The sequence below is a fragment of the Leucoraja erinacea genome, chromosome 1, assembly GCF_028641065.1.
Source record: "Leucoraja erinacea ecotype New England chromosome 1, Leri_hhj_1, whole genome shotgun sequence".
Taxonomy (NCBI): domain Eukaryota; kingdom Metazoa; phylum Chordata; class Chondrichthyes; order Rajiformes; family Rajidae; genus Leucoraja; species Leucoraja erinaceus.
The window spans coordinates 102109507-102133571 of NC_073377.1; the positions used below are offsets into that span (position 1 = coordinate 102109507).

Sequence of the window (24065 nt, forward strand, 5' to 3'; positions counted from 1 at the left end):
GGGGGTCGATGTCCCGATGAGGGGGCGCAGCTCGGGCTGTGGGCGAACTGCCACTTGTCGCTGTAGCGGCCCATCGGGGAGCGGCTTCTGGTGGTCCTGACGTCTCTCAGCTCCTGTCCAGGGGGATGGCCGGAGACGTCAGGACCAACAGGAACCCGCTCCCCGATGCGCCGCTACAGCGACAAGTGGCAGTTCGCCCACAACTCGAGCTGCGCCCCCTCATCCGCAACCCGGGTTCCTCTGGAGTTGGAGCGGGGCTGGGCTAGAGTTGCTGCTGGCTGTGAGTCTATGGGATCTCCGTGCTTGCAGTCGGTGTCCCGTTGGTCCTGACGTCTCCGGTCACCCCTCTGGACTGGAGCTGAGACTGGGAACTGTACCGCCCTTGCCCCCTCCCTCTGCAACTGCAAACAACTCCACAGTTCCCAGTCTCAGCTCCTGTACAGGGGGTGGCCGGAGACGTCACAGCCCGAGCTGCGCCCCCTCATCCGCAACCTCAAGACCAAGACGCACCTTGCACATCATCAGCTTCGGTCCCTACGGGGAGCGTGTTCCTCTGGAATTGGAACGGGGCTGGGCTGCTGCTGGCTGTGGGTCTCTGGGATCTCCGTGCTTGCAGTGGGCCTGGGGGCCGGAGTCCCGTTGGTCCTGAAGTCTCCGGTGATTGGCACTAGCTCCGACGTGAAGACAGTGCAAAACCCCCGCGCCGGTGCAATGGGCGGGGAGCTGGAGAGTGGAGGGAAGGGGTCACACATATGGCCTGGAAGCAGAGGGGTGTAGGTGGGGTGAAACTTAAGGGAGCGACAATTTGCTGCTGCCTGCCCGCTGAGTTAAAAAGTTCTCATGCAAGACTCACGATACACTGTGTATCGTGAGTCTACCGTGGGAACTTTTTAACTTAGCGGGCAGGCAGCAGCAGATTGTCAATTATTAACCCTCCCGTGCAATATACCCTCACCTTCTCTTTTATGAATGGGGATTTAGTTCCCCTTTCTTCGAGGACCGACCGGAGGTTCCGCTGTCACCTCTGTGGGCCGCCCTCGGTGAACGTTTTCAAGGACCTTTCTTCAAGGACTGAAAAAATGTCGCTATTCGGAGGTTTTCGTTATTTGGAACTTCGGATAAAAGGTTGTGCACCTGTACCTGCCTAAGTGTCTTGCAAATGTCATAATTCTCCAGCATCTCGTTCTATACACCCACCACCCTTTGTGTGAAAAGGTTGCCCCTTGGTTCCTTTTTAAATTTTTCCTCTCTCACCATAAGCTTATGCCCTCAAGTTTTAGACTCTCACACCCTGTGGAAAAGACTGTGACCATAGAACTTATCTACAACTCTCATTACTTTATAAACGTCTATGTCAGTCCTCAACCTCTTTTGCTCCATGGGGGAAAAAAACACCCTTTCGAATTTAATTACATCTTTTCTATAGCAGGTTTACCAGAACTGTACACAGTACTCCAAATGTGGTTGTACCAAAAACTTGTACCACTGAGGCATGACGTCAAACACATGTACTCTACCACCTGACTACCAATGGCAAGCGTGCCAAACGCGCTCGTCACCACCCTACCTATCTGAGTCACCATCTTCGATCTACCTGCACCCCTTGGTCTTGCTCTATTCTACAACACTCCCCAGGGCTCCACCATTTGCTGTACAAGTCTTGCCGTGGTTTGACTTAGCAGAATGCCACACCTCACATTTATCTGGATTGAACACCGTGTGCCATTCCTTGGCCCATTGTTCCAGTTGATGAAGATCCCATTGTAATCTGAGATAACCTGGAAGAGCTGCCTTTGAACATTGGTCTTGAAGTGAAGGTGTGCCAACCGTATAATCTGGAGGCAAACCCGGTTCCTTGTCTGTACACTTCTGAAAACTGCTGGCATACCTCAAATAGCCACAAGGTGGGAAATCTTCCGTAGCGGGATCCCTAACAGAACTCCAAACAGTTCATTTGTGCCCTATTTTTCCTTGCCGTCCTTCAACAGGATGCGCAAATATTGCGAATGCCATCTGATACGGTTTGACTCTGAAGTGAAACTGTTCTAAGCCTGGATTCTGTAGTTTAATTCGGATTGTTGATCAGCACATTTCACAAACTATCAAAAAAACTCAACAAACTGTCAAGTAAATGCAATTATTAATGTATCGAATATATTTGTAATAAAAGAATTATTGCTATAAACCTGTGAAATAAAAACCTTTAATAAGTTTCTATTACAGTTTCTATTAGGAATGTACTCATCGCTGATGTCAAGAGATATTAAAGAATATCTGCAGAATTACCTTATTGAAATCGCACTGTGGGTTCTGACACTGGGTGGCTGTGCATAAGACAATGTCACTGTGGCAGCTGCAATCTTGGCAAGAATCCGCTTTCCAAACTGTGTTATTCTGCAGAATAAAGGAGAAAAGGGGTCAACTCAAAGAAAATATTTCCAGATTCACTTCTACAGCTTTATTGGTTTAGACTTCACCCACTGCTGTATATTCAGGATTCAGCAATTTGCATACTAACCTGCACATCATCAGATAAAAATCATGTTTAATTGATCTCATCTCCCATCAATGCCATTTCTGCTCTCATGCTATTGTCTTTGTAGTGAGTTCAGCTACTGCATATCGGTAAATATCAGAGGAAGAGAATTCTCACCTGGGTTTGCAGTGGGCATCATCACTTCAACAGCTCAGAGAAACCGTCAGGCACTGAGCAAAATGGGAACGAGAAAGGGCAAGAGGAAAATGGGAATTGGGGATGGGACCAGCTGGGGAAGGGCGGCACGGTGATGTAGCAGTAGAGTTACTGCCTCACAGCACCAGGGACCCGACTACAGGTGCTTGTCTATACAGAGTCTGTATGTTCTCCCTGTGACCTGCGTGGGTTTTCTCCAGGATTTTCAGTTTCCTCCCACACTTCAAAGACGTACAGGTTTGTAGGTTAATTGGCTTGGTTATAAATGTAAAACATTGTCCATAGTGTGCATAGGGTAGCGTCAATGTGCGGGAATCGCTGGTCAGTGCGGACTCGGCGGGCCGAAGGGCCTTTCTCCGCGCTGTATCTCTAAACTAAACTAAGGTCATAAGAGAAAATGGCAGGAATAGCTGGGGGAATCAATCACAGAGAGTTTGTAAACAAGTCATGCCAACAGAGAGATGGCTTCTCCCTGAATTTATATGTTTAGTCACCCCCCTTCTGGTTGTCCTGTCAAATCTACTGTGTGAAAATCAATGTCTGCATGAGGAAGGAGCTAGTTATTGACTTCAGGAACCATTGTTGTGTACATGCTTCAGTGAGCATCCATAGTGCTGAAGGGGTAATGGTCGATTGCTTCAAGTTCCGAGCTGTAAATATCATCCACTATTTCTCCTGAACCAACCATACTGAAGCTCCAACCACAAAAGCAAACCAATGCCTATACTTCCACAGAAAACAAAGCAAGTTTGATATGTCTCACACGATTTCTACAGATAGATGCACTGTAGAAAACATCTTATTGGGATACATCACAATTTGTTTTGGCAACACCTCTGCCCAATAAATTACTGAATTGTCCATGTAGCCCAGTCCAACGCACTAACCAGCTTCTCCCCCATTGGCTCCATCTACACTTCATGCTGCCTCGGGAAAGCAGCCAACATCATCAAGGACCGTTTACACCCCAGTCATTCCCTCTTTTCCCCTCCCTCATCTGGCAGACAATACAAAAGCTAGGAAGCATGATCAGATTCAGGAATAGCTTCTTCCACAACTGTTATCGGACTACTGAATGGTCCTCTCATTCGCAAAGGGTGGAGTCCCAATTTTCCAGCTTTTCTCATTGCAGCCCTGCCCTTTGTTATCTCCACCTTATTTGTAACTGTCACACTCAAATGCCGTAACACCATATCCTGCACTCTATTTGTTTTCTCTTCATTCTACTTGAACTTGTGTATGGCTTGTTTGGATTCCCACACTCCTGTTTGGGAGGGTTTAAACTAGATTGGCAGGGGGGTGGGATCTTGTGCAGGACAGAGGCACGTGAGAGGCGATGTTGGTATGAGGGTGGTGTGGGAAAGGTTAGTGGACAGAATAGGCAGGTGAAAGGCAGAGAGCGAGGAAAGAGGGTTAGTTTAAACTGCACTTATTTTAATGGAAGGGGCCTGACGGGTAAGGCAGATGAGCTTAGGGCATTGATAGGTTCTTTGACTGGAATGTTGTAGTCATGACTGAAACCTGGTTAAGGGAGGGCCGGGACTGGCAGCTCAATGTTCCGGGTACATGAGCTTCAGGAGAGACAGGGGTGAGGGAAAAATAGCAGGGGGGAGGGGGTTGCATTGTTGTTTAAGGAGGATGTTACGGCAGTGTTCAGAGGAGACATTACGGACGGTTCGTCTAGTGAGGCTATATGGGTGGAGCTGAGGAACAAGAAATGGATGATCATTTTGTTGGGGGTTTACTACAGACCTGCGAATAGTCAACGGGAATTTGAAGAACAAATGTGCCAGGAGATTGCAGACAGGGCAAATAGGTTGTTGTTGTAGGGGATTTTAACTCTCACAGTATAGACTGGGAAAATAATAGCATGAAGGGTTCAGATTGGGGTGCAATTCCTCAAAAGTGTTCAGGAGAGTTTTCTCAAGCAGTATGTAAAGGCCTCCCACATGCGAGAGGGCAACGCTGGAACTAGTATTGGGAAATTGGGAAGAACAAGTTAATGTAGTGTGTGCGGAGGAGCCTTTTGGGACCAGTGACCACATTTCGATTAGGTTTAAGATAGTTATGGATGGGGACGGAGAGGGTCCTTGCGTTAAAATGCTCAACTGGGGTAAGGCCATCTTTGAGGGTATGAGAGAAGATCTCGCTCAAGTTGACTGAAGTAGACTATTTGAGGGGAAAGAGACATCTGCCAAGTGGGATGGTTTAAAAAGTCTACTGAAGGAAGCTCAATATGTGTACGTCCCCGTTAGAGTGAAGGGCAAAGCAGGCAAACGTAAGGAAGCTTGGCTGACAAGGGAAATTAAGACATTTGTCAAAAACAAGAAGGATGCATGGGACAGGTACAGGCAGCTGGGATCAAGTGCATCCCTGGAGGAGTTTCAGGAACTAAGGAATAACTAAAAAAGGAAATCAGAAGGGCAAAAAGTGGCTAGGAGATAGCTCTGGCAGGTAGCATTAAGGACAATCCCAAAAGATGTTATAAATACATAAGGGAGAAAAGGGTAACTACAGAGAGAGTGGGACCTCTCAGGAATCAGTTACCTCTGTGTGGAGCCACAGGAGATGGGCAAGGTACAAAATGTGTATTTCCCCTCTGTATTTACCGAGGAGAAAGACAGTAGGACGGAGGAAATTGGAGCAGTCACTACTAGTGTCATGAGAGCAGTCAAGGTTATCGTCGATGAAGTACTGAAGGTACTGTCGTGTTTGAAGGTAGACAAAACTCCAGGGCCTGATCAGATATATCCGAGGACATTGCAGGAAACTAGAGTGGAAATTACGGGAGCCCTGGTTGAAATTTACGAGTCTTCCTTAAATACAAGAGAGGTGCTGGAAGACTGGAGGGTGGCAAATGTTGTGCCTCTTTTCAAGAAGGCGTGCAGGAAAAATGCTGGGAACTATAGGCATCTTGACATCTGTAGTTGGTAAGTTACTGGAGAGTCTTCTAGTGAAGATGGTTGTGAACGATTGCAGCAGGATCTGGATCGATTGGCCAGTCGGGCGGAGGAATGGTTGATGGAATTTAGTACAGAAAAATGTGAGGTGTTTTAATACCAATAGTCAATAATCCATCGTTTAAACCATCAATCATAGACAAATCATTTATACAATGGGAAAGAATGGGAATTAAAACGCTCGAAGATCTGTATGAATTGGGGAATTTACTATCATTTCAACAACTACAACTGAAATATAATTTGAAAAATAACCAATATTTTAAATATCTTCAAATTTGTGATTATCTGAAAAAACACACAAAAGACTATCATAATATGTCTTCCGACTTATTGGATGAAGCAATGAAGACCAAGGCGGAATCAGCTAATTTAATATCGTACCTATATAATATCATTTTAAACATAGAAATACCCACAACAGATGGAATTAGAAAAGATTGGGAACAAGAATTAGCTATAAAAATCTCAAAAGAGACCTGGGATAATCATTTACTACAGGTGCATAAATGTTCGATCAACGTACGACATACGCTCATCCAATTTAAAACATTACATAGATTATACTATTCAAAAACTAAATTAAATAAAATCTTCCCTAATGTTTCACCAGTCTGTGATAAATGCCTATGTCAAGAAGCTACCATAGCGCACTCTTTTGTTTTTTGTACAAAAATCCAAAAATTCTGGTATGAAATATTTGATATTTTTTCAAAATTGATCAAAATAAAACTGGTACCAAAACCAGAATGGATTATCTTCGGAATATCGGAAGATAACCCTGAATTAAACGTGTTTCAGAAGAATTTATTTAATTACGGGCTAATAATGGGAAAAAAGCTTATACTTAAATTCTGGAAAAATGCGCCGACACCAACAATAAAAATGTGGATATCAAATATGTTTGAAACATTACATCTGGAAGAGATGAGATTCCTCCTAGCAGGTAAAGCAGACCAATTCCAAAAGACGTGGTCTATGTTTCTGGACCTATTACAAGTATGAGGTGCAATAGTAATCTAAAAAAAACAAATATATAAATAAGCGGAATCAGGACCTGGTAACGGGAGGTAAAATAACAAAAACAGACTTGGTTGGTAGTCCCCTTTCTGCGGAGTTTAATGTTATAATAGAGCGATTGTTTCTATTTTCTCTTTCTTTCTTTTCTAGGGTCTATTTTCTCACTTTACTTCCTTCTCTAACTTCTTTCCTAAGGGGCTTTCTTTTCCCTACACTCTTGCACTGCACGACTCTCTTGCACTTTCTTTACTTTCCTTACTTCTACCTTTTTCTTAAAGCTCAAAAAAAATGAAGCGGTACAAAAAATGTATTAAGATATATGTGTTGTGTAGGATTGTAATTTACCGTACTTCTAATAAAAATAAAATTTAAAAAAAAAAAATGTGAGGTGTTGCAGTTTTGGGACGTCGAACAAGGGCATGACCTACACAGTAAATGGTAGGCCTCTGGGTAGTGTTGTAGAGTAGAGAGATCTAGGAGTACAGGTGCATGGTTCCTTGAAGATCGAGTCGCAGGAAGATAAAGTGGTCAAAAAGGCTTTTGGCACTTTGGCCTTCATCAGTCAGTATAGAAGTTCATCATTGCGTATAGAAGTTGGGAGGTCATTGCAGTTGTATAAGACATTGGTGAGACTGCATTTAGTAGGAGAATTGAGAACTAGAGGACATAGGTTCAAGGTGAAGGGGAAAAGATTTAATCGGAATCCAAGGGGTAACTTTTTCACACAAAGGGTAGTGGATGTATGGAACAAGCTGCTAGAGGAGGTAGTTGAGGCTGGGATTATCCCATCTTTTAAGCAACAGTTAGACAGGTACATGGACAGGACAGGTTCCGAGGATATGGACCATGCGCAGGCAAGTAGGACTAGTGTAGCTGAGACAATGTTGGCGGTGTGGGCAAATTGGGCCGAAGGGCCTGTTTCCACACTGTATCTCTCTATGACCCTATAATATGATTTGACTGGATACGAGACAAAAAAGTTTTTCACTGCATCTTGGTTCAAATGACAATAATAAACAAATACCAAGACTAAATTTTTTATAACAATGGGCAACTCTAAAGCAAAACTTATAGTCTTGTTGGCATAAGAAACCAACTACTGCATGACCACCTGAAGTAAATAGGTGATAAGTAGAACAAGAATAACAAGATGAGAGGGGAAAGATTTGAAAGAGATCTGAGGAGCAATTTCTTTACACCAAGGGTGGTTGATAGTACGGAGAGAGCTGCCAGAGGAAGTGGGTGAGGCAGGTACAATAACAACTCTTATAGTCATTTGGACAAGTTCATGAATAGGAAAGGTTTACTGGGACTTGGCTAAGTGTGGGCCAATGCAACTAGCGCAGAGGGACATCTTGATCGGTATGGACAAGTTGGGCCAAAGGGCCTGTTTTCATGTTGTGCGGCCATGTGACTTGCAAGAAAATATGGAAAGCTAGAGAACTCAAAATAATCAGGCCCAAATGTTGATCTGGTACAATGGGATTTCAGAGCAAGTGGTGTTGCTGAATACAAATTTATGAAAATATAGGAAGAAAATGTAAATATAAAACTAATAACCTAATGGTGTCAATCTCCAGAGTAATGCACAGTAAAAGCCTTGAGGTCTTTGATGGATATCATTGAAATGAACTGCAGAGCAAATCATAATTATCATAAACGCAACTCATTTTAAGTTTCCATGGAAAACAAAAGGCGTGAGATTGAACATATGCAGGAAGCCGTTTTTCCCTTATGAAGAACTGTATACAATTCTGGCTATTACATATTCCAAAGGATATTATGACTTTGATATTGGTTTCATGTTTTTTAGGGCCCTCAGGCATTGCTTTGCCCCATGCCAATGCTTAATCGAGTCTGTTACAAAAAAAAGCATACAATTTGCCAAATAGATATTTGAAATAGTGTTCAGGTCACCTATGAATATGCACTAAAATGGGATCTGCCCAATTCACATCGTGATCAAACTCAATTCAATGTTGCTTCCCATAATTAGTCACACAAACTTTGGGCAGAACCTTCACGGTGAATTTTCGACTCCTGGGGAGTGTTGTCAAGTAGAGGGACCAGGGAGAATAGGTACAGCTGCTCCTCGACCTACGATGGGGTTACGTTCCGTGTGTGCAGTATTGTGTGCAGTTTTGGTCCCCTAATTTGAGGAAGGACATTATTGTTATTGAGGGAGTGCAGCGTAGGTTTACAAGGTTAATTCCCGGGATGGCGGGATGGTCATATGCTGAAAGAATGGAGTGGCTGGGCTTGTATACTCTGGAATTTAGAAGGATGAGAGGGAATCTTATTGAAACATATAAGATTATGAAGGGTTTGGACACGCTAGAGGCAAAAAATATGTTCCTGATGTTGGGGGATTCCAGAACCGGGGGCCACAGTTTAAGAATAAGGGGTAAGCCATTTAGAACGAAGATTTAGGAAACACGTTTTCATACTGAGTTGTGAGTCTGTGGAATTCTCTGCTTCATAAGGCGGTGGTGGCCGGTTCTCTGGATACTTTCAAGAGAGAGCTAGATAGGGCTCTTAAAGATAGCGGAGTCAGGGGATAATGGGAGAAGGCAGGAACGGGGTACTGATTGGGATTGATCAGCCATGATCACATTGAATGGTGGCGCTGGCTCGAAGGGCCGAATGGCCTACTCCTGCGTCTATTGTCTATTGTCTATTTTTCTTCGGAACTGGATTGATGGAGATTTCCTTGAAGCAGATGAAGATAGTAGACTAAATGTGTAGGAAGGAACTGCAGATGCTGGTTTAAACTGAAGATAGATACAAAAAGCTGGAGTAACTCAGCAGGAGTGGCAGCATCTCGGGAGAGAAGGAATGGGTGACGTTCCAGGGGGAACATGTGTGCGACAGAATAATTCCCCCGGAAGAAGCTAGTGCAAAATGACTCTACATTTTCAAACCCCCACTCATCTGAGCCTAGCAAAGAATACAATTTATTTCTGACAAGAGATATCACAATGAGTTGCACATCACTGAAAACATTGCAGAGATCTTTTCAGTAAATGGATTAAGGACTCATTCACTGATGTATTTTGATCAAAGCAGGATGTCCTTCAAACCAGGATGTGTGGGATGATTAATGTTACTTGCACCCTCATGGATGATTGCTGATGAAGTATGAGTTTAATTTTTTTTAGTTTAGAGATAGAGCGCAAAACAAGCCCTTCGACCCACCGAATCCGCACCGACCAGCGATCCCCGTACACTACACTATTAACCTACACTCCATGGACAATTTACACTTTTTACCACAGTCAATAAAACTACAAACCTGTAGTCTTTGGAGTGTGAAAAGAAACCTAGCACCCGAGGAAAACCCACACAGTCACCAGGAGAATGTACGATCTCTGTACAGACAGCACCCGTATTCAAAATCGAACCTGGGTCTCTGGCGCTGTATGGCAGCAACTCAACCGCTGCCCCACCGTTTCTCCCAATTGTTAATGCAATTCTCTGAGTCGGGTTCAATGGTGCGGCAGGTTCCTTGTATTATGTGCAGTTCTGGTGGTGGAAGCTGATGCGATAGTGGCATTTAAGAGGCATTTAGACAGGTACATGGATATGCAAGGAATAGAGGTGTAAGCAAATAGATTATTTTAACCTGGCCTCATGTTCAGCACAGACAGTATGGGCCAAAGGGCCCTTTCCTGTGCTGTGCTGTTCCATGTTCTTTCTAATAAAATCACTGAATGAGGCAATCCCTCATATCCCAGTGTAAGTTGTCTCCCTCCGCTCTGCTGGAAGAAGATGCTGTTCATGTTCTGCAGCTCTTCTCCAGAGCCTTCTCCAACTCCTGTTCCTGCTGCTCTTCCAGTTGTCCCCCAGACCCCAGGAACCGCTGCTGTTCACTGCAGGCACCAGCCACTCCATGCACTTGTGCAGCGTGCAGTTGTGCAGCGTGCACGTGCTGTGCGGTGGTGCTGCATGTACATGTGCTCCGTGCAATTGTGCAGCTCTGCTGTATGCACTTGTGCTGCGTGCAGATGTGTTGCATGCATATGTGCTGCATGCAGTCGTGCTGCACACAAAGTCACCTTTGCTGCTGGCCATAATCGGCAAGATGCCCGGGGACTCATGAGTGCTCCAGAGTCTCACCTTGAGAAGACCAACAGCACCTTGCTCTTCCCACTGATTGCTTGCATAGCTTTCATTGCAGCTGTACTTCACTGCTGCGGGTGTGAGCAGCCAAGGGGAAAGAGGGCAGGCCTTAACCCTTATGAACCATCCTTCCAGCTGATGCTGGCCACAAAAGTTGTCCACCAGTTCACTCTCGCTGGCGACTATGGCCTTTTGCGCACTCCCGTGAAAATGGGCATTGGCCATCAACAAGCTCTTCTCGTGATGCACGGCCAGTGGAACATTGAAGGAATATAAAAACATCTTCCTGCAGAGGAAATTACCTGCGTAACTCAGGCGAGCTCTTGTGCACACACAAGTGCATTCAAAGGCTGCTCGTACTCTTGGGAAGCCAGCAGTTAGCTCAAACTCAGGTGTTCCATTGGCATGCGTTCCTCACCGAGAATAAAGTAGCTGACATCACGAGTTCCCCCAACACTTTGTGTTTTGCTCAAGATTCAGCAGCTGCAGTCTCCTGTGTTTCCAGCCGGCATCATCAATCTTAATACAGAGGCAGGTAGCTTCTCTGATACAGAGGTTAGTAGCAAGTTGTGGGACTTGGCAGGAATCCGATGCAACCACTTGGAAATGTTCTGTGGTTAGAAGTGGACGGTCAACATAATGTGTCCCCGCGGAGAGAGGCGGTCCAGGTTTGAGAGTGTGGCCAATGGTCTCAATGATAAACATCCAAGGCTGCAAAAATACTGCTCATCAGAGAAATTCAGGCAGGATGGGATGTTTATGATCTTTACGAAGACTTCACTGATGGGACATGTCTTTGCTCCTCATCAACCCTGACCCACACCGTACAGTGCCACACACGAGCCTCCGATAATTGATTGCTGCCAAAAGTGTCACCATTGAGGCACCCATTGGGTGATTATCTCAAGAGTCCAATGCAAGAGACAGCATGACATGTTAATTGTAGCACACACTGTAGACCTGGTGATGTTTCAAGCACCTTACAGTAATTACTATAGTACCCAATGTCAACAGTGTATTACTCTAAATAACAACATTGGCAATAAAGCCGACCTTCTATTCCTGGTCGCAGTGTGAGCATTTTTCAAAGGTTGCAGTTGGCCAAATGCGTGATTCTCACGCTCAATGCGTGAGAGTTGGCAGCCCTGCGGTTTCCTCCAATATCCCAAAGATGTGCGGTGTCATTGAGTTAGTTACCAGATCACGGCACATTGCCCCTAGCGTGCAGGAGAGTAGCAGAAATCTAAGGGGTTTGATGGAAAATTAGGGATTTGGGTAACTGTGTTTCACAGTTTCTTGGTGAGTGGAAGAGCCCACTTCCACAAAGAAGGCTTTCTAAATCTATGCAGACAAGATATGTTTGGACAATCCAGCACAGTAACTGAGGCACAGAAGATTTGTCGTTCTATAATCAAGATAGAAACACAATCAGTACCGAGGGACACCAGTAGCGTATCAAATATTACAGTTTTGCTCTGACACAACCCAAAGGGACTGAACTTGTCCATTTGACTGAAAATAGCTGTTTTTCATTTTATACTTTTTGCAACCTCATTTTTAGCTAATTCCCATTTCTCTTGCGTTTCTCCTCTGTGAGATTGTGAATGTTTCTGCAATATATCGACGTGCTCATTTACTGTCTCATTAAAAGTGCTCCTGTATCGCCCAACTTCGCATGAAGCAGTAGAAACATGGCAGCATATTTCACGCACCTCATATTCCGCTTGGGGAGCCTGCATCCGGGGGGTATGAACATTGAATTCTCCCAATTTTGTTAGCCCTTGCTGTCTCCTCCCCTTCCTTAGCCCTCAAGCTGTTTCCTCCCATCCCCCAGCCCTCGGGCTCCTCCTCCTTTTTCCTTCCTTCTCCCCGCCACCCCCTATCAGTCTGAAGAAGGGTTTCGGCCCGAAACGTTACCTATTTCCTTCGCTCCATAGATGCTGCTGCACCCGCTGAGTTTCTCCAGCATTTTTGTGTACCAGCATATTTCAGATGTTGGTTTACACAAAAAAACACAAAATGCTAAGGTAACTCAGCGGGTCATGAAGCATCTCTGGAGAACATGGATCGGTGACGTTTCAGGTCGGGACCCTTCTTCAGACATAGGGAAGCAGCCAAAGAAGAGTGATCAAAAATAGGTACAATGCCCTGGTTCTGGCCAAATCAGTGCTTCAGAAAGATTCAACGTTACCTCTCTGTGTTTTTGTACTCTGTGCTTCTGCTCATGAATCCCAGATTCCCATATACTTTATAAAGTACTCTCTCGTGCATCCTGCCGCCATTAAAAATAAATCATGCACAAATATCCACTGTTCTCTCTTTTCCGGCAATATAATATCTATAATACCTATAATATCCTACTTGTTTGATCTCCTGAAATGTGTCACCACATATCTTCACTGTATTAAATTGACTGCTAGATGTCCATCCAATCTGTCAGCCTTAGGTATAGAGCTGCACAGCATGGCTGCAGGCTCTTATCCCACCTTGTTGATGCCACCCAAGATGGCATTCTGGTCTAATCCCATTTGTCCACATATGGCCCATAGACTTCTAAACTCTCCCTGTCTATATATCTGTCCAAATGTCTTCTGAATGTCACAGTTATAACCGCATCGGGCATATACAGACTACCTTCTGATTAAAATGAATGTCCCTGAGGTCCCTCTTAAATCTCTCACTGTCATTTTAAGCCTAGGCCCTTTAGTGTCAGAATCGTCCATTCTTGGAAAAGACTGTGATAGTTGACTTTATCCATGCCCCTTATGATGTTGTACACCTCAATACGGTCACCATTCAGCCTCCTAAGCTCCAAAGAAAAGTCCCAGCCTATCCAACCTCTCCCTATAACACGTCCGAAAGCCCAAGCAATATCTAATACCAACAATGAAAACCATCCTATAATTGGACAACCAGAACTGCACACAGTGATTCCAAGTGTGTAAATCCTGCCCCAGTATATCCTCTTATGTTCTACTCTATCCTCACACTGATGCGTACATATCCAAGATTGATGTTTGTGACAAATCTAAAATTTTACCCACATTCAAGTCATTAATAAATACAAAAGGTACAGTGGTCCCACCACTAACCACTGGCGAACACCACCATTGGCCATTCTTTCATCTGAAAATGACCATTTACGAATACCATTTGACTGCAGCAGGGCATCCTCTTTTGTGCTGAGTGATGGAACATATTCTCCCAGTAATAATGGTTATTCCAGGAGGAGTTACATAACGGTAAGTAATAAAAATGAATTCTACTTCCATACATCTCATGATGAGCAAATTTCTTGTAATGACTTTTATAGCACCATGAACAGAGCTGTGCAGGATATGTACGGAAGGAATGGAATTGCAATACAACAATTGATGGATGTTAAATTAGAATGCTTACATCTTGAAGAATGAGCAGCCAGATCTGATTATAGAGCTTCAATCAGATGATAATTATGGAGACATTATGGTGCCGTGATCCAATGAGCAGATTGAAAAGGGTAGCTGCATGATAAGCGACATTCAGACAAACTGAAATACTTTTCATTCAGTCCAAATCTTCACACAAATAAACAGATAGTATGGATTTGGGATAATGAATTTAATTCATTTTTATTTAACTGTTGTCTTGCTCATCAAATCACCAATTTCTTTCAGCATTACACCATAAATCTACCCAGCTGCCAAGTTTACTGACACTTTTAATAGGACACCGGAAGTTTGTGGAATTGGGATATTAAGTATTTCTGGATGACGAAGGGTCTCAACCCGCAATGTCACCCATTCTTTTTCTCCAGAGATTTCTGACCCGCTGAGTAACTCCAGCTTTTTGTGTCTATTTACGTATATAAAGCTTGATCTCAGAGATGCCCAAAACATGTTCAGGTTAGAACAGAATACTGCAGATAGAAATGGTTGGTGATGCTTGCACACACATGACATGCCAGAAGCTCTCTGCCAAATGCAGTAACATGAAGTGACATACATCTTTCATATCTCTTCACAAACAATCAATAGCACGGGTCTTAAGGATTGAGGCCTACGTCAGCCTGATGCTACTCGGCCCAGTTCTTGTGAGTCTGTGAAGTGTGAGAATTTGGTATCCCTCTTATTTTTTTCCCCAAGTATTACAATAATTGACACATCTCAATTCTCTCTCTTACCTCTCTCTTACCTCCCCACCCCACCCCTCCCATCCAGGTTGCAAACATCCTTCCAGCCCACAGCCAACTAAAAAACATCTCCATGTTTAAAATAGGAAGAAGGGTCCCGACCCAAAGCATTACCTATCCATGTTCTCCAGGTGTGCTGCATGGCCTGCAAAGTGTGTTGCAGCACTTTGTGGACACTTTTTAAAGTCTGAATCCTCTTTCTGATCGGTCCTGCAGATCTTTGTCCTGTTTCCAATCTATGCTCTGCAAGGCCGCAATCTTTCTACAAGCCTCTCTCTGAAGTGCCTAAATCCTCTACCAGCAACCACTGTCTCTGATCCTCCACAATTTATTCCCCAACACTTACTGTGAAGCCAGTACTTTCCACCACCGATCATTCGAGAGATTTTGTGCAATGGAGCATTTACATCTGCTAGTTACTCAGGGGATCAGGAAGAGAAGCGTGGCAGAATTGTTCTGTATGCTATCTTAAATAGTGGCACAATTCTGCAAACCCATATTCCTAATGTTGTGCGTTCAATCACAAACATGCAAAACTGAACAACTACTCCATAATATTTGAGTTTATTTATTCGAACATTAAATGCTTTGCAGAAATGTTGCAGTAATGTTTTATTTCATATTATTTTGCTTTTTAATATAAAATAATATTTGGAATGGCAATGTGCTATGGTGATGTTAGTTTTCTTCTGTAACCTATACTGAATTTCAATTGCATTTTCTCAACATGCGGTGTAGAGTTCGCATTCAGCAACAACTGAACATTGCTGCCTAATCCAAGCATTTAGTCACAGAGGAAAACAAAAAGTGCAGGTATAACTCAGCAGGACAGGCAGCATCCCTGAAGAACATGGATAGGTGACATTTTGGACCTCGGAACTTTTTCAGACTGTTCCCACTGTTCGACTGATTGCTGTGCGGAGAGGGAAAGAAAGCTGGGAGAGAGGGGGCAGGACAAAGCATTATCAGTAATAGGTGGATACAGGTGAGCCGGGGGGGTGGGGGGGGGGGGGGGGGGGGGGGGGGGGGTGATAGACTGATGGGTGGACAAAGCGGGAGATGAAATAATGTGCAGGACCAAAGGTTTGAAGAGATTGTCACCAATTATGAAGCCAGAATTGTTTTCTTCCCTCCTCCTCCCCCAACATTCAGTCTGAAGAAAGGTCCAAACCTGTAACATCACCTACAGTGCATTCAGAAAGTATTCAGACCCCTTCACTTTTTCCACATTTTGTTACGTTACAGCCTTATTCTAAATTTCTAAACACCTGTTTTCGCTTTTTTATTATGGGGTATTGTGTATAGATTGATGATAAAAAAAATGAATTTAATCCATTTTAGAATAAGGCTGTAACGTAACAAAATGTGGAAAAAGTGAAGGGGTCTGAATACTTTCCGAATGCACTGTATCTACATTCTTCAGAGATACAGCCTGACCTGCTGAGTTACTCCACTGCACTTTGTGTCCTCTTTTGTAAAGCAGCACCTTAATTTCCTTGTTTCTACACTTAAGGGCCTGTCCCACTTGGCCGTCATTTGCACCTCATATGTAAAATAGGTCGATGTGTCGTGACGCGTGGGGTACGCATGGTGAGGCGTGGAATCGCATGTAGTGGCACGCGGTATCGCGCGGCGCTCCAGGATTCCATAGAGTACCAAAATCCTCGCGCGCCACCTATGTGATGTATTGTGTATGCACGCTGACGCATTGGCGTCGCACACTGGAGTCCCGACGTCTTACGTGTATCGCCTGGTGACGCATGGTTACGTCACTGTGCATAACCATGCGTCGCCACACGCCGCAGGGTATTCTAATGACGTTTCGCGCACCAGACGGTTGTGCTGACGCATGATGATGCGTGATTTGCGCGCGACACGTAATGAGGCGTCGACCTATTTTACATATGACGCATAAATGAGGAGCAAATGACGGCCAAGTGGGACAGGTCCTTTAGTCACACAGTTTCGATGGGATTTTATACAGGAGCTTGTGGTGATTAGAACGCATTTGCACCATGCCACCCTTTCCAGAGAATCTTGGGACCATAGAAACAGGACTGGCAACTGCACATTTTGTGCAACAAAACAAATGGAATAATTGCTAACAAGACATGCAGAATTGAATGAAAGTATCTGGAATAAAAACAGAAAGCAAAATAACGAGGAGGAAGTGAAAGAATGGGTTGAGAATGGTAAAAAGGACAAAGAATAAACTGAAAATTATACTTCACCCCAACATAACTCTCAATGGAAGATCTCAACCCAACACATCCCACTGACGTTGCATGACCCCCCAAGTTCATCTAGCAGTTTGATTTTTGTTTGTAGTTGACACTTAAACTGACAACTGCTGACTGCACAAAGATATACCTATTAAGAAATAAACAGCTCATGAATTTGATATAATGCACTAAAAAAAACAAAGTGACTACTCAGCAGCATAATTGGGACTGAGGTCACCCATTGTAATCTTGTTTTTGCACCAATGTTGAATTGTGCTTTAATTCTTCAGAGATGAAAATATTCAAAGTTAATCAAATCACATGTGTCAAAGCGTTGCTTGAGTTTAAACATTTACATCCATATTCTGTCAGCCTTTCACTTGTATGCATTGACAGATAATGCAAAAAATTCCACGGGTCCAAGTGCTGCTTTTGCTAATTGCAATGATCGCTATCTCATTAACAGGCAGTCCTAGAATCACACCATTGGATTCATAAAGACGTTCACTATCAGAGAAGGCTGAATAATCTTACAAAACATAAGAACAACATAATAGAGCCATCTGAGTTTGCCTGAAATGCGAGGTAATATAATTGGATTCTGAGCAAGATTTTATTTTTCAATTTTATTCAAACTGTGTAGGAGTTTACTTACTCCTTTAACAGGAGTAATTTGCACTGCCAGTGTAGGCATCACCCTGCTGATCCATGACCAAGCTGGGGGGGGGGGGTGTGTGTGTGTGTGTGTGTGTGTGTGTGTGTGTGTGTGTGTGTGTGTGTGTGTGTGTGTGTGTGTGTGTGTGTGTGTGTGTGTGTGTGTGTGTGTGTGTGTGTGTGTGTGTGTGTGTGTGTGTGTGTGTGTGTGTGTGTGTGTGTGTGTTTATTTGTTTGTGTTTTGTCACATCTTCGCGAGAAAACGACACGGTAGGGGTAACATTTTTAACTTATTCCGGTAAAGAGTTTTCCCATGGAGTTCAAAATCAACTTATTTAAAAATTTCAGGCTTTATTTCCTGAGTTATTACTGAAAATGGTCAAAAATCTGAAAAAACATTGAATTTAAAAACCACTGTCTTTTGTTGATGACGTCACAATGGCTCAGTGCACCCTCGTTACACCCCCACCCCCTCTCTCGACTCAGCTGGCTGGCTCGGCTGGCTCGCTTGGATCGGCTCAGCTCGAGTCCAGTCCTCGACTCGGGTCCAGTCCTCTGCTCGGCCCAGGCCTCCGCCCCCCCCTCTCTCCCCCCTATCTCTTCCCCCCCTCCCCCTTTCTCCCCCTCTCCCCCTCTCTCTCCCCCTTCTCCCCCTCTCTCCCCTCCCCCCTTCCTCTCCCTCCCCTCCCTCTCTCTCCTTCCCCCTCCCCCTTCTACCCCCACTTTCTCTCCCTCTCTCTTTCCCTCTCCCCCCCCCCTCTCTCTTCCCCCCCTCCCTCTCCCTCTCTAGACGTGCCTGCGAGTTGGGGGCTATGCATGTGTGGATAGGGAGGGGATGGGGTAAAATGAGCGCATTAATAATATTAATATAATATCAAGGGGGATGGTCAGTGTGTGTGTGTGTGGGGGGGCGGTAGTTACTGTGTGTGTGGGCGCGGGGTGGCTAATGTGTGTGTGTGTGTGTGTGTGTGTGTGTGTGTGTGTGTGTGTGTGTGTGGTGTGTGTGTGTGTGTGTGTGTGTGTGTGGTGTTAGCGCAGGCCCCCCCCCCCCCCCCCCCCCCCCCCCCCCCCCCCCCGTGTTGAGGGGACGGGACCCAACGGGACCAAAACGTTTATATTTTTAAAGTAGACCATTGCAGAGTCTGAGTCTGAGGATGGGTCGTGACCCAAAACATCACCCATTCCTTCTCTCTCTAGAGATGCTGCCTGTCTCGCCGAGTTACTCTGCCATTTTGTGTCAATCTTCGGTTTAAACCATCAACTGCAGTTCCTTCCCAACCATTTTATCTCAATATGATGCCGTGAACTGGTAGATTATGTTAATTCAATAATATTTGCTTTTTTTTTAATTTAAGGAAATTACTAGGTTATTGTTGAATTTGCAGGGGGGGTGGGGGGGGTGGTTTCCAGTGGATCAGTTGATATAAACAATAGGTTTAAATGGGGATTGACAAATGGCTCTAATACTATACTCTAACATAAGGAAGCGTGTTATGTCCAGAATGAACAAATGTATGAAGACTACATAGAATCTGCAAAAAACACAATTGGCAAATATTTGTTGGATCAAATTCTCAATGTTATTTTTTTTTATCAAGTTAGGTGTATGGGCATGTTCTGTTGCCACGTCAACTGAGCCAACAGTAAAACTGAACCAATTTGTAAAGCTCTTTACAAAAGGTAAATGCTTTCTTATTATGAAGCACGTGCCTGCCTCTGTATTGTTCAACAGCTGGACAGCTGAATGGTGCACAGAGCCTCAGGCACCTGAACACGCCTTGGAAACCTGAGGCTTTTCCTCTGCAGACTTCAACCATTGAGGGCAGGCAATGACAGGCCCAAGAGCCATGGGGGACTGCTGGTAACAGGGAATGGGAAGGGAGGCAATCAGGGTTACATAATGTATGGACGGTGGGACGGAGGTTTGGAGGGTTGGTGTGGGGGAACAGAGGGAGTTTGTGGCTGCTGGGGAAATGATGAACACTAGGATTTATGACTCAGGGAGTAGAGGAGTGAGCAAGACCACAGAAAGTGGGGTCAATGGTGATAGTTTAATTGGGGGAAGGAAAGGCTTTGTAATGGGGCTGTCCCACTTGGGCGACCTAATTGGCGAGTTTAGAAGAATTTGAAACTGTTGAAGACATGTTGAAGACCTCCTTCGACCTCCATCGACTACGTTGAAGATTAGCTACGACTAGCTACGACTAGCTACGACTAACTTTGGGAAAATTGGACACCAAATAGTGGAGAGTGAAGACGACCTCCTTCAATCTCCTTCGACCTCCCTTTGGCTATGATGAAGACTATCTACGACTACCTTTGACTACCCTCGATTACCTACGACTAGCATGCCGATCTACTACGACCTACTACGACTAAACCTACTACGACTAAACCTACAAATCAATTTTTTCCATGGCGATCTTTCTTTACTCTCGGGGATTTTTCAGCATGTTAAAAAAAAACGGCGCGACCTAGCTGAGGCCTCGAACACGCGGAGACCACTCTCGAGCATGAAGGAGAGTTACGGAGACCTCCTACGACCTTGTGTCGACCATGCTGCGAGTACAAGTCAAGGGAAGACTCGCCAGAACTCGCGGGTTAGGTCGCCCAAGTGAGACAGACCCTTTATGGGCGATTAGCTTCAATTGGTGAGGGAGGCGGGATTGCGGACTGTACAAAAGATGGGTGCAATGTATTTATTGGGCTGAATGAATCTTGTGAGGGGGAGGGGAACGGGTGGGGGATGGCTGGCAGTGAGGAACTGGTGAAAGGCTGGAGGGGGAGTTGGGGAGGGGTCAGATCAGTTGGATCAGCAGATTGCAGGATGCAAGATGAATCAGAAGATCACGGCTTGGCATCAGAAAGCTTGGAAACCATGGGACAGCCAAATAAGGAGAGAGATTAACAGGGCCGTGACACCATCAGGTTTACAGTGCCTGTCCTGGCCACACAAGTCAGATGGAAGCAGTTTTATAGGAGGCATGAATACCTGCATCTATGTGTGTATCCTGCCGACTGCGCTGGCTGCACGTGGCACACAATGTCCAGCTGTGCCCTCTGTACCATGGGGTGGCCACTGCACATCTCCATGTATCAGTGGGTCAGACACAAGAGAATGAGGGAGGCAGGTCCAGAACAAAAATGGCAGTTCCACAAAACACAACACAATTTCCTTTGTGTGTAAGAAAGAACTGCAGTTGCTGGTTTAAATTGAAGGTAGACACAAAATGCTGGAGTAACTCAGCGGGCGAGGCAGCATCTCTGGAGAGAAGGAATGGGCGACGTTTCGGGTCGAGCCATCTGAAGAAGGCTCTCGACCCGAAATGTCACCCATCTCTTCTCTCCAGAGATGCTACCTCATTTGCTGAGTTACTCCAGCATTTTGTGTCTACTTTCGATTTCCTTTATGTTTACAATATGGCCACATTGTTTTGCGTTGTCTCTTTGATATTATTTCTAAGATGAGAAAGAAAAGTAACAAAAGTAAAAAGCAAATCCTCAGCCGTGCAGGAGGTATGTTTTTGTGTTCCATTGCCAAGGGAGGGGTAAGATATAAGTTGGTGCATGAATATGGTAATTGTAGGAAAGCAACAGTTCTTGAATGTGATGGTGTGTGACCTCAGGCTTCTGCACCTCCTGCCCGATGGCAACAGGAGGAATAAGGGCATAGCCCTAGTGGTGGGGATCCTTGATGATAAATACTGTTATTTTGAGGCAGTGCCTCACATAGCTGCTTGCTGTAGAGAGGAAGCTCTCTTGTGATGTAGCTTAGTTTAGTTTAGTTTAGAGATACAGCACGGAAACAGGCCCTTCGGCCCACCGGTTCCGTGCCGACCAGCGATCCCCGCACATTAACACTATCCTACACCCACTAGGGACAATTTTTACATTTACCAAGCCAATTAACCTACAGACCTGCATGTCTTTGGAATGTGGGAGGAAACCAAAGATCTCGGAGAAAACCCACAAAGGTCACGGGGAGTACGTACAAACTTTGTACAGATAGCCCCCGTAATCGGGATTGAACACGGGACTCCGTTTCTGCTTTCGCTGTAAGGCAGCAACTCTACCGCTGCGCCACCGTGACGGCCCCATACAAGGCTGAGTCCACCACTCTCCGAAGCGTCCCGGATTCCGGTTGGATGGACTGTTTCTCTTTCCAACAGATGCTGCATGACACTGACATGGCACCAGCATAATCTGCTTTACATCAAAATCCTTTCTATCAGCTAAATCTATGTTACATCTATTAAAGTAAAAAAAATGGAGAAACAAATTGAAGTTCACTTACAAAAATGAGGTAAAATGAAATTCCTTGCAATTGCTGTTTGATGTCGATTCCCAGCTTTGATACAAATATTTCACATTGCTAAACAATTCATTGGAAAAAAAAGACTCGAAGGAACCACACAGGAGGCTGCACTGTGAGACCCTATATTAAAATAATTACTGTACAAACTTCAAACAACGCACTGTGAGCAGAAGCCTTAACTCCGTCTGCAAGTATACAACATCATCATCTACTGTAAATGTTTATACACCCATGTAGCAGGACCCTGCGACCCAGTGCAAAATATTGCAGGTCTGTCACAAACGTATATTTTACATGTTTTCTTTATTAAGAAAGCATATTCGTTTGATGAAGTAATTTTTTGCCGACATCAAGCAGCTGTTGTACTAAAATCTGCAGACATTGCTGCAGGTCGGTTTGAGCACTGCATGGATATGGAGAGATCCATGGAGACGTACAGCACAAAAACTGTCCCAATGGCCCACTATGTCCATTCCACCTGCTGTTCCTATCGCGACTCATCCCATTTTACCCACATTCAGTGAAAAGAGGACAGACCCAAAATAATGCCAATCCATTCCCTCCGAAGATGCTGCCTGACTAACTGAACTGCTCCAGCACCGTGATTTTTGCTCAAAATATCCACACCTGCAGTTCCTTGTGTCTCCATACTCTTCCATACCGAAGTAATTTAATTACTACTCTGGACACTTCTTCAATGTTAAGCTGCCACCATCTCTCTCAGGTAGCACATTACAGGCTCCAAGCATCGTCTTTGTGAAAGAATTGCCCCATCCCACCTTAAACCTATGGCCATTTGTCTCAGATACGCACATCATGAGAAAGATATCTTATTCCTTTGCCAGGTATGCCTTTGCACATTGGCAGTTTAGTTTAGTTTACGTTTTAGAGATGCGGTGTGGAAACAGGCCCTTCAGTCCACCAAGCCCACCCTGACCACTGAGCATCTGTACACTAGTTCTATCCCACACTGTAAGGACACATTAGAGAAGCCAATTAACCTCCAATCTGAACGTCTATGGGATGTGGGAGGAAACCGGAAAACCCACGTGGTCACAAGGAGAACGTGCAAACTCTGTATAGACAGCAGCCATAGTCTGGATTAAACCTGGGTCTTTGGTGCTACTAGTAATAGCTGCAATTGCGAGTGTGCATGGTTGATTCATGATCAATTAGTCATAGAATGATACAGTGTGGAAAGAGGCCCTTCGGCCCAACTTGCCCATACCAGCCAACAATATCCCAGCTACACTAGACCCACCTGCCTATGCTTGGTCCATATCCCTCCAAACCTGTCCTATCCATGTACCTTTCTAACTGTTTATTAAACGTTGGGATAGTCCCAGCCTCAACTACTTCCTCTGGCAGCTTGTTCCATACACCCACCACCCTTTGTGTGAAAAGGTTACCCCTCAGATTCCTATTAAATCTTTTCCCCTTCACCTTGAACCTCTGTACTCTGATCCTCGATTCCCCTACTCTGGGGCAAGAGATTCTGTGCATCTACCCGATCTATTCATGATTTTATACACCTCTATAAGATCACTCCTCAACTCGTGCACTCCAAAAAATAGAGACCTGCTTAAACCTCTCCCTATAGCTCGCACCTGCTAGTCCTGGCAACATCCTCGTAAATCTTCTCTGAGCCCTTTCAAGCTTGACAATATCTTTTATTTAACATGGTGCCCAGAACTGAACACAATATTCTAAATGCGGTCTCACCAACATCTTTTCAACTGCAACATGACCTTCCAACTTCTATACTCAATACTCTGACTGATGAAGGACAATGTGCCAAAGCATTTTTGACCACCTTATATATCTGTGACTCGACCAAGGAACCGTGCACCTGCACTCCTAGATCCCTCTGCTCTACAACACTCCCCAGGGGCCTACCATTCACTGTGTAGGT

The 24065-nt window shown here is 44.7% G+C and overlaps 1 protein-coding gene across 1 annotated transcript in view; it reads right to left on the minus strand.

Moving 5' to 3' along the window:
- fras1 (Fraser extracellular matrix complex subunit 1) overlaps window positions 1-24065 on the minus strand; it is a 515676-nt gene that overhangs the window by 305224 nt on the left and 186387 nt on the right. The window contains 1 exon segment of the mRNA XM_055640301.1: window positions 2287-2394. Within this exon segment, the coding sequence (XP_055496276.1) occupies window positions 2287-2394 (108 nt within the window).